Here is a 12419-nt window from a genome sequence, read left to right on the forward strand (position 1 = left end):
CTAGAAACACGATTATGATTTGTATTATGAATTTGATTGTAAGACTCTGTAGTTCAGTCAGCATCAATCATTCGCCATTATGCTTGCTTTGTAGACGATCTATGGATCTGTAGCACATATTGTAAATAAGACAATATATATTATCAAACTTATCTAAACTTTGTTAACTCTCACTCGCTCGCTCACTCGTCCTCTCCCTTTCTAATTAAATTGTGTTGATCAGAACTACAGAGTGATATATATATATATAGTATTTAACATTCTTATATATCACACACACAGAAACACACACTTTTCGACTTGTTTTTCAGTTTATTTTAAGCTTAACACTAATTTTGATCTATTTTATTGTATAGTTCGTAAACTTGTATCTCAAATTCTACACAAATAGACACGCAGACAGATCGCATTGCCTTGATAGCTTGCAGAGTCCCAGTGCTAGTGCTAGTGCCATATAATCGCAATCAATCATTAGTTATAGGTCGTGCATCAATCATTCATCAATCAATCAATCAATCAATCATTTGGGGCATGCCTAGAGCTTAACACGAGCAAACGCTTGTTCTATCTCCCTCCAAAAAAAAAAAAAAACAAAAACAAATAAAATACAAATTACTATAGAATGCGTAGTTATATAGAAGAAGATTGACCGATTGACTGACTGACTGAAGTTGAATTTGATTGATGGTAGCCAAAACTCAAGCAATGATTGATCAATTAACATTGATTGTACAACAAATTAGCAAATTATTAACTAACATACACCTACAGCACACACACACACACACACAGGCACACGCATACATCTGGATGTAAGATGTGGGCTGTGCATGCGTATGTGTATCGATTCCAATGCAAAGACTTTATATATGTGTTTTTTTATTAATTATTATTATTATTATTATTATGTTTAGTAATTGATATGTATATGTATTTATAATAACGAATTTTTATGATTGATGGCATGATTGACACGCATTGTACATCACGTTAAGACACTTATTTCGAATTTCTAGTCAGTTAGAAGCGTACAAATCGTTTTGTTACATCACACACACAAACACAAACACCTTGTAAACATTATATATATATATGTATATATATATATATATATATATATATATATATATTTATATATATATATATATATACATATGTTTTTTTTTATATATATACACTATCCAATTATATTTTGCCATGCTTTTTACCAGGCCCAAAAACTAAAATAAAACAAATAAACAAAGAACAAATATGAATAAAAAAAACCATACACAATCCTAAGGCTAAGCTATATATGAATGTATTTGTATGTATTATCCAAAAAAAAAAAGATGAATATTACCAAGGTAAAAATTTCAAAATAAACAGAATGCACACAAAAATTCTAAAGAAAATAAAAGCAAAAGTCAAAGAAATTGCATTTTCTGTTCTTTTCGAGTCTCTTTCGTTTTAAGCTAAACTCAAAGACAAAAATCATATTTATAATATAGTTAATTATAAATGAAAATGATATATATATATATATATATATATATATATATAATCTATCAAATTATATAGTATATATATATATATATATATATATATGTAAACCAACTATACAAAATGCAACAAGAGAATGCAAATTGTTTAAGCTGCTTTTTTGCAAACGATATTTATATATATATAACACGTAATATATATCTATATATATATAGATATATATCTAAAAAGATAATGCAAATTCGCTTGGCACTAAAATCTAAGTTTAGATAAAAACATGGAAACAAATTCCCAGCATTCACTCTCGCACTCGTCCGCTCTCACTCACTCGTTCTCCCGCTCTCTCGCTCTCTGTAGCCATCGATAAACGATATATATCGCAATTCTTTAAATATGTAAGTTCTATGAATGTCCCACCTGCTGTTCCACTTTCCCACACACACGCAAACACCTTTTGATCGCTGCTTATTTTGCACCAAGCCTAAAAATTACCAAAATTTGCACAGAGGAAGCGCGCGAGAGAGAGAGATAGAGGCAGAGTGAGATCCAGAGAGAGAGAGAGAGCGAGAAGAAGGAGAGAGAGAGTGAGAGAGGAAAGTTTAAGAGAGCCACCGCCGCATAATTGTTAACATTGTATCAGTTATAACGTAGTTGTTGTGTATCTATTGTATGTTTGTAAGTACTCCAAGAAACAATGACAAGTCGATTATTATCGATCATCGAAATCGCCACACATTCTTGCTGTTGCATTTGGAGTTCATGTGTTTCCCACTCGTGATATATGATTTTGCCTCATTTCCGTTTTACTTTTTGTCGTTTTACAACACTGTGCAAGCGAAAGTTCCACTCTACATATATATATATATATCTCCCCTTCCCCAAACACAAGGCTTACAATATATATTTATATATATATAACTATATACAAGACATATGGCAATTATATGTATATATACATATATATATATATATCATATGTGTATTATATATAACGCTTTACAACACTGTTTGTCCAGAATATTCAGAGTATTCACTTGCCTTTCGCCTCGAAGCTTTCGGTTCTCTACAAGTATTGCTGATCCCTCCTATTCGATTGTTTGTACCTCTTAACAATATATTTCAATGTACTTCTTCTCTTGCTCTATCCCGTTATATCTAAACCGTTATCAAATCAAATAAAGAAAATTTCAAAAAAAGTAACTGGAAAACAAAGAAATTATAGTTGCCATGTAAAACACTTTAGTAGAGTCTATTATTATTATTATTATTATTGTAATATTATTATTATTGTAATATTATTAAGTGGAACACAATTTTGTTTAAACGAAACATCAAATTCGAAACATGCAACAAAGCAAAGATGAAGAAGAAGCAGAAGCAGTAAGAAGCAAACAGCAAAAAACCAATGGAAAAAATGAAAAAAAATATTATAAATATTCAAAAACTGAAATATTAATTTAAATAAAATAATTTATTAATAAACCACATATTATGAAATGACATAAAGCTTAAAGATGTTTTTATTGCAAAATGGTGGGAGCTTGATTGATTGACTGACTGATAAGCTTAAGATATCATTAAAATTTTGGTCAATCGAAAATGCAAATGAAGAATGATTGCATGATTGATGGATTGACTGAGTAAATGAAATGATTGATCTGTATAAAATGTAGATAAGGAATGATTGAGTGATTGATTGACTCGCTGATTGATAGATATTTGAATGCGAGTATAATAAGTTTCAAGTGAATAAGTGAATAAGTAAGTGACCAAATGTATGACAACTGAGTGATTGATTGATTGATGATCAACGCTGCCATGAAAACGAACGATCTGAAGAGCGAAATTTCTCACAGTAGTTGCCTTTGCTAAGGTAATCGATAAATAGGCGTTAGGCATTGACTTACTTTCTAGAAGAGTGGCAAGACTGACTGATTGACTGATTGATTGATAATCAGCCTTTAGCTCAAGAGCCAGCCAGCTGCAAATCAGCCACAGCAATTTCCCTTGATGACGTCATAGACAAATCGAATCGATCGAGGCGTCTATATCTGTGGATTACTTCATTGTGGAGCTCAACGATCGCAAGTGAAGCGTCTGCTGGGTTTTTCTGTTGCCTCTCAAATTGGACCAAGTTGTAACAAGACTTGGCTTCGATTTATGTGTTGTTTGGCTTGCAAATGGATCATATTGCACTGTTCTATGCTAATTGGAATCGATCGCAGTTAATTGAGCTCTGTGAGAGGGCACATTTGTACGCTCCATATGCGAGTTGCTCTATCAAAATTTTGCCTGTTGCCCTTATAAAGTCTTGTTCTTGAAATTTACGCAACATTTGGCGCTTCTTTTGACGCGTGATCTTGACAATACTGACGATGGCGTCAACCTGCATCATTATATACAGCTGCCACTGCCCCCTCCGCCGCCTGCCCGCAAAGCTTCGAAGCCTCCATGATCCGCACCCAGAACCCACCCACCCAACCACCCACCCACTCATACAATCACCGCGGCCCCCACGAGTGGGCGAGGATCCATGTGGAACGTTACGTTTTTTAATAGCCTTAAGACTAATGAAATTTTTATAGAACCGGGTATATTGACTATGTGACAAAGTATGTAACAGGGCATAGTCTGTAGATGTGAATAGATATTCTCATATTTTCATTTATCAGCTCAAGTTAATCTCTTATTAACACCAATCGACTCGAAGACTTTAGAAGCTATAGTGCTCAAATTTGGCATGTGGATACCTATAAGGCATACAAACTTAAGGAATATTCCTTTTTTTGGTAACTCTTTTCGCAGTTAATATTTTAAACATAACTCGAGAACTTTAGGCACTAGAGTGCGCATATTTGGTATATGTGCTCACGAAAGCTGTATACAGTTAAAAAATATTCAATTTTCTTAATAGCTTTTCCATCACTTCATAACTTAGGCATAACTCGAAAACTTGAACAGATACAGAGCTGAAATTTGGTGCGTTGCTTTAAGTAAGCTCTACAAAAATAAAAACAATTTCCTTTTTTAGACAACTCTGTCATTGGCCATTATATAGGGTTTGCTAGAGTTCATGAAAAGATCTTATCTTGTAGCTTTCAGCCATATATAGTTTATAGTTTGCGCTGCAGGGTATCTGCTAGTCGAGCTGTCTAAACTAGAGCGCGCTTACTTGTTTTAAAGTGCGTTTCACGTTTTAATTCCAATTGTAAGAACTTCCAATTTGAGCGATAGACCGACATTTTGCCACACCAAGATCTGGCTGTAACTGTGTGTGCGGATGTGTGCGGATGTGTGCGGATGTGTGTGTGTGTGTGTCTTGACTTTCATTTCAGTTGTGTGAAGAGCCAACCAAGCGTATAAAAGCTCAGCGAAGATGCTTCAACGTTTCAGTTGCTTTCAAAAATTCGCGCGCTCTTCAAGTGAAGTCTGATTTGTTTTTTTTTTTGGGTTTATTATCGACTTACGCACGGATTAACAATGTCCTATATCGGCAACGCATCGGATGTGGAGTGTGAAAAGAACGAGTTCCCCAGGTCCCGTCCCACGGGCATCGTCACCAAAATGGCAGCCCACAAACTGTCGTCGGAGCCGAAATGGGCCGACAAGAGAGAGGATGATTCCGATTCCGAGGTCTCATCGCCCGATAATTTCCTAACCAAAGGTGAACGAAGGTCCAAAGTTGATGGCTGAACACCATTCGGAATCAAAAATATATATAAATACAGCTATGTCTATATCTTGAGGCAGCTCTCCAAGCTTTACTAGTCTAGATCGGATTACTATATTATCAGATATGGTACATATGTTATACCCCATAATATAACGCCAATAGAAGCTCAATGTAGGAAACTCATATATATGCATGGATCGCTATCAGATCCTAAGAATAGTTATCTGGAATGGGTCTATGAAATATTTAGAAAACTATATATAAATATTTAAATACATGTGGAATGAATGATGTGGAACATCTGACTGGAATCTAGCTCGCATATACTAATATAAAGTAAAAACTAACCTCAAACTAACTTTTGAGAGAATGTAGAAATAAAATTCTATGGCATGACCTATATCGGATATATAGATATATTATTATATGAATTAATATAAACCTTTTGCAAGATAAAAGTAAATTTTTCCAAATATAACCTAACCTAAAAATGTGTTAAATATTTTCTCCTTAAGCTCCGCATTAGAAATGGCTCATGTAGTTTCAAATATACTTAAAGATCCGTATCTATATACATATACATATCCACATATCCATCTCGACACATCTATACCATATATGCATATAAATATCCATATCCATATACATATCCATATCTATATCCACATCCATATCCATATCCATATCCATGTCCATATGTATATCCATATCCATATTCATATCTATATCCATATCCATATTCATATCCATATCTATATCCACATCCACATCCATATCCATATCCATATCCATATCCATATCCATATTCATATCTATATCCATATCCATATTCATATCCATATCTATATCCACATCCACATCCATATCCATATCCATATCCATATCCATATCCATATTCATATCCATATCCATATTCATATCTATATCCATATCCATATCCATATCCATATCCTCATCTGCATCCACATCCATATCCATATCAATAACGGTACTAACTGCATCGTAACTGCATTGCAGGCGCTTTTCTTTTGACACCTTCGTATGAACTATCCATGGAACGAGCCGCATTGATATGCGAGAAGATGAGTTTCAAGGGTTGCTTCAGCTTAACCAAAACGGCAACTGGAATTCTATTTAAATTCTCACATCCAGATGACTATCAGGCGGTGTTCAAGAAGGGATTCCACAAGGTGACCGGAGCGCGCTTCTATCGGAAAGTAAGTGAAATACTTTTGCCAATTGTCAGTTTTAGAGATCATTTGTAGAACTTTCTGTCTCTCTCTCACACATACACGCTCTCTTCTTATATCTGTCTTTGGCCCTTTCTAAATTTCCCCTTAAATAGTGATGTGAAGAGCAGAAGACTTTCATCGTATATCCCATCTCTTTGTCGTTATATCAGCCATCTATCCCACTCCCTCTCTCTCTCTCGCTCTGTCTTATTGTATGTAAGGCGTTTGTAGAGCTCTCTCTCTCTCTCTCTCTCTCTCTCTCTCTCTCTCTCTCTGTCTCTCTGTCTCTCTCTACTTCTTCGTTTCTTTCGTTCTAACATTCTATTCTCTCTCTCACTCACTCAATCTCCCTCTTTGAAAGGTAAATACCTCATTACCTCTCCTTCTATATCTCTCTCTCTCGCCCTGTGTATCGCCATCTCGTGCTTTGCACTCTATCTCTCTCTTTCTTATGACCATGTGGACCTCTCTCACTTTCTCCATCTTGCCTCACTCTCTATTTTCTCCTCATTTTCTCACTCTCTCAATGAGAAAGTCCAATAAATATTACTATTGTAGATCATATGTAGAGTTATTCCTGTCTCACCCCTCTCTCTCTCTCTCTCTCTCTCTCTCTCTATCTCTCTCTCTCTCTCACTCACGCACTCACTATGTCTCTCTTTCTCTCTCTCTTTGCCTCATTGAATTGTGAAATCTTTTGAAAATCTTTTAACATTTTTCCAGCAAACATTCTCGCGCAGCGTGAGTACATTGGGAAAATCCATTGGCAAACCATAAATATCATATACAAACACATATATATATATATATAGTAGATATATGTAGATAGTAGAAATCAGTTCTGCTCGCATCAGCTGTGCATCTGTGACCCATCTTTCGTTTGTCTGTTGACCTTGTTTGCCTTGCAGATCGCCATTCCGTGTCGTCCGCGCAAGACGTTTACGCTCTATGTGCTCGATGTGCCGGAGGATCTGCCCGTGGAGGATATACGGCATGCCATGTACAAGTTCGACTCGGTGGTGGAGGTGGTGCGTCTCCATATCTACTCCAGCCCGGGTCTAGCCAGCGGCGGCGGCGGCGCCACCAGCTCCAACCCGGACAAGGTTGAAGGTGAGCAGCTCACAGCCTCTCCGAGCCCGGGCCAAACTCTGCGCCGTGCGGCCATAAGAAGTAATGAACAAATGCCAATTAAGCACACAGACACACCTACACACCTACACACACCCACACACCCACACACACACACATTTACCAGAAGCTCATAGATGCGATCTAAAACTCTTTCAGGCAGCAGCAGCGCCAAGAGTCTCGTCGCTGGCATTGTGGGCGAGGCCATTGAGAAGGCGGAGCGTCCGGAGCGCCGAGAGCTGCCGCCAGCTGTCATTCGCATAACGCTCGCCTCCATGGACGAGTACAACATACTGCTCCAGAACGGACTCAACTTCTACGATGCCACATTCTTTCCCACCGACGCCAACATCTCCCTGAAGGGCGCCAAAATCGATTACAAGCGGCGGTAAGAAAACTGAACTAGTCCAATCCTCATGTTGCACCCACCATACCTGTACACTTCCAGAAATGCGAGTATACTTCGATAATATGTATGGTTGAATATGAACAGAAAAGTTTCTCATATTAAGTTTAACTTTAACGGAAATCTTAGCTAAGCTTCAATTTTCTCTTCTTCCCTTCAGTACACTGAAAAAAAAGCTTTAGACTTCTATAATATATTTCCGTGTAAATAGAAAAGTTTTCTTTTTCATTGCCACTGATAAAAACTGGATGTAAACTCAGACATAATAGTTCAAAAACTGTGCTAAAAGTATTTTCAACTCAAGTTAACTTCAGACTACCACACGCCTTTTCTACAAAATATAGTATATATTTGAGTATATTTTTGTATACATATTTTTCTAAGCACTTTTCTTAGAAAATAGCAAATTTGATAAAATATACCAGAATAAACAAATACTAAATATTTTATAATATATATATTTATATATTTCGTACATATTTTATGTATTGAAGTGTGAAAACTTTTAGTTGTGAGTGTGCTAAGCGTTTGCTCACAGCCTATCAACCTCTCACTTACTCCACTTAGCCACTCACGCACACACACGCACACACTCTTTGTCTATATAGCCTACTCGCTCTCACGCACTGCCCTTTATTTGACAGCATGCTCGATGGCTCGATACCGGGGCGTGTGCGCGAGCTTTTGCCCGTGTTCGATGCAGCTGGCTTTTGCAAGCTGCCGGCGCCCACGAGCAAGCTAATAAAGCCGCCGAGGTCATAAGCGACGACAACGACGACCCCAGATGTTCCGGCTAAATAAGCAGCCAGTCGAAGACCCGATTGCCCCCACTCCTCTTTTGACGAAAGCAGCAAAAATTTCTCGATTTGATTTTGAACGGATGCTTGGAAACGTTTCCGCTGCCAACCAACTATAATCTATAATAATTCCTCTTTTGGACAAAAAAAATATTTTTTTTCATCTTGTGAACTCTTTTTTTTATTTTTTTTGCCTAGTTTTATTATTAAAGGCCCATAAAAGGCTTAGCGTCTAATTTGTTTGATTGTCTAACAGCAAAAAAAGAAAGAAAAAACAAAACAAAACACAAAAAAAAAAACAAATTAAATAATTAAATAAAAATGAAAAACAATTTTCAATGGCAAACGGAAATCAACTAATTCAATTTACACGCCTTATATAGTATGTAAACGATCTATCATAACTTGTAAAATATATATACCATATATACCTACCTATATATATACATATATATAACCCTTGACACATCTACACAAAAGTTTATTGTTTAATTTGATTGAGAAAGCGGATTTGCTCTTTGAGTGTTCACTCTCATAAGACTTTGCAACGGTCTTATAAGAGTTTCTTGTTTCCAATAAGATTCCCAATTTTGACAGTTCGAATTTAAATTTGGACAAAGCGAAGGCATCTTTAAACAGTGCTGCCAGACAGTTCAACAGTTAAAAAAGGCTAGAAATAGCTGAATGTCGAATATCTAGAGAAAAAGCTATTATAAATTTTAGTAATTTATTTTTGTATGATTATTCAAGTAAAATTATGGTATATACCAACTGAAATTCAGCTTTAATTGAACTACATATTTTGTTTAGCAATTCTTAAAGTAATTCGATTCTGGCTAAAAAGCTTTTTTTTTTTTTTTTTTTTTTTTTTCGTTTTTATTTCTTTATTTTGTTGCAGCTTATTGTCTTAGACTCTATAGCGCATTTAGCTCTAAACCTTAACTAATGGGAGGGCAGATATGCCAATTATTCTGCACTTGTAGCTACTATCTTAATTAGTTCTAATATTGTCTAGAGGATGCAATCTCTTCAGTCTTCGCCTATTGTTGTTTATAGCCAGGTTGCTTGCGAGATGGTTAGGATGCGCTGCAAGTCTGTCCGCGTATCTTGAACTGTGTCGCCCAATGAGTTCAGCAACTGTGGGAATTGCTAAATCCCTATGTAAGACTGAGTTTCTTACAAACCAGCTGGCTCCAGTCCATCTGCGTAGTGCTTTATTCTGCAGGGTCTGAATTTTGTTCCTTGTAGTCTTCGCCGAGGAGCCCCATAGAGAGATACCATATACGAAGGTTGGGACAACTATTGCCTTGTAGATGGCGGCCTTGCTGCTGTAAGACAACTTGCTTGAAGCTCTCAGCATCCAGTCGAGGGTTTTTAGCTTGCTTTTGCATTTTGAGGTTACTTGACTTATGTGCGCTTTAAAAGTCAGCCTTCTGTCAAGAGTGATACCAAGGTACTTTACTTTTGAGGCTTTGGGAATAGTGGGCCCCAATGCAACGCTTGGGCAATCTCCTCTTCTAGTGGCGAAGGTAGTATGTACAGACTTTTGTGCATTAATGGTGATACACCACCGTTTTGCCCAGCGTCCGAAAGAGTCCAGATATTTTTGTAGTGAGTCTGAAGCTTCTTGCGCAGATACGTGACGTGATAAGATGGCGGTGTCATCTGCATAGGTCGCTATGAGTACTGCATCTGTACTTCCTATATTTGGCTCGGGAGTTGGCATATCTCCTGTGAATAAAGTATAAAGTGTTGGGCCTAGAACACTACCCTGTGGTACTCCAGCCATAATTGGTCTAGTCAAGGATACTGTTTGCCCCCTTGACACTTGGAAGGTTCTTCCAATAAGGTATGAGGATAGCAACGCGAAAAATGGGGCTGGAAGGGTGGTCCTCACTTTCTGCAGCAGTCCCAGGTGCCAAACTCGATCAAACGCCTGTTTGATGTCTAAAAAGACGGCAGAGCAGTACATCTTTTCTTCAAAGGCTCCAAGGATATGGTGCACAACTCTGTGAACCTGTTCCGGTGTTCCATGCTGTCTCCTGAAGCCAAACTGATGGTTTGGAATGGCCTCCTGGCGTCCCAGATGTGTCAGTACTCGTTCCAGAAATATTCTTTCGAATATTTTGGAGAGTACTGGCAACAGGCTAATTGGTCTGTACGACTCAATTTCTCCCACGGGTTTGCCAGGCTTAGGAATCATCACAATCACGGCGCGCTTCCAGCAGGCTGGAAAGTGCCGGATGCGGAGCATGGCGTTGTACACCATAGTTATGTAGTCTATGGTGGAGTCAGGCAGTGCTCTAAGGACTCTGCCGTTTATTAGATCATATCCAGGGGATTTTTTTTGCCTTCACTCTTCTGATGTGTTCAAGAACCTCTTCTTTTGTACATCCAGTTATCTGGTCTTCAGCTGGGAGGGGCGAGAGAACGATGTCTTCTGTTGCTTCGATTTCTGAGGCCTCTGCGGTAATCACCGGCGTGAATTGGTCTTGAAGGTGGTTTGCAAAAGCCTCAGCTTGAGCTTCGTCTCCAATGTGCCAGGAACCAGAAATGCTCCGAATGGGATGACGTCGTATTGGCTGCCGTTTGAGCTTTCTTGTAAATTTCCATAATTGAAACTCTGCGTCAGTGGGCGATTCAGCTCGTACCAGCGCATCGCTGATACACCTCTTTTGAAGCAGGGCGAGAGCAGCTTTAAGATGCCTCGTGGCTTCGTTGTACATGGATTTGGCATCAGGCGTGCGTAATCTTAACCAGCGTCTCCTGGCCCATCTTTTGTGTATTAGTAGGTGTTGGGCCTCCAAGGTGAGGGGGATGTTGTACGGAGACTGTTGTCTTGTTTGGCAAGATGGTGGGGCGGCTTGGTGCGCAGCTTTGACTATTTCTTCCTGCAGTTTGTTTGCTGCGTAGTCCACGTCTTCAGGAGTGTTAAGTTCCATTTCTATGTGCAAAGAGTAATGGAGCTCGCGCCTAAAGACTCCTAAATCTGATCCTGCTGGCAGTAGTTGTTTCCTAATGGGCAAGGGCTGTGGCTGCGCGTGGATTGTGACTATTAGTGGCAGGTGGTCAGAGGATAGGTCCAAGGATTCTTCAATGGTCAATTGCCGGTCACAGATGCCTTTGTAGACAGCGAAGTCGATTGCCGAGGGCCTGTGTCCATTAATTGGGTAACGGGTGGGGGCTCCAGTCGCCAATATGCTGAATTGTAAGTTTTGAATCGCCTCAAATATGACTTCTCCGCGACGATTCGCACTATTGCTTCCCCAAAATGGGTGCCATCCATTCCAGTCGCCGCCGATGAGGGTCTTATTCAACCTTTGGCCTAGAACCTGTTCCATGTGATGATCACACAGACCAGTGTTTGGCGGAAGATAAATTGACGCAACTTCGATCGCTCCAATAGACGTAGGCAGGGTGATGGCTGAGACCTGCATTGTTGCGTTGCAAATTGGCAGTAAAGGTGTATGCGGTATTGTTGCTCGTATGAGGATTGAGGATCCACCAAAGCAGTTTGCTCCTTCACCATGAGCCTGATAGTGTTCGTATCCGAAAATTTGTGTAGTGGGGCACTCATGAGTTTCTGTTATTAACATTATATCTATGTTTTCTTGTGAGAGAAACGCAGCCAGTTCCTGAGTCTTGTTTCTCAGGCCATTGGCGTTCCAGATACCCACACGTAAAGCCATTATTTGTAGGCA

At 38.5% G+C, this 12419-nt stretch overlaps 1 protein-coding gene across 2 annotated transcripts; it reads left to right on the plus strand.

Annotated features, from left to right (window-relative positions):
• Nucleotides 1-4890: 4890 nt before the first annotated feature.
• LOC111605146 lies at nt 4891-8848 on the plus strand. 2 transcript variants are annotated; one of them, XM_023323527.2, is made up of 5 exons: nt 4891-5146; nt 6173-6372; nt 7296-7557; nt 7675-7903; nt 8566-8848. In XM_023323527.2, the coding sequence occupies exons 1-5, from the start codon at nt 4963-4965 to the stop codon at nt 8681-8683; spliced, it is 993 nt and encodes a 330-aa protein (XP_023179295.1). In that variant the 5' UTR covers nt 4891-4962; the 3' UTR covers nt 8684-8848. The 2 variants fall into 2 exon arrangements, with proteins under 2 accessions (XP_023179295.1, XP_023179296.1); XM_023323528.2 differs by having other exon boundaries at nt 7296-7497.
• Nucleotides 8849-12419: the final 3571 nt, after the last annotated feature.

This window comes from Drosophila hydei, unplaced genomic scaffold, assembly GCF_003285905.1.
Source record: "Drosophila hydei strain 15085-1641.00,03,60 unplaced genomic scaffold, DhydRS2 tig00000237-arrow-arrow-pilon, whole genome shotgun sequence".
In the NCBI taxonomy this organism is placed as follows: Eukaryota; Metazoa; Arthropoda; class Insecta; order Diptera; family Drosophilidae; genus Drosophila; species Drosophila hydei.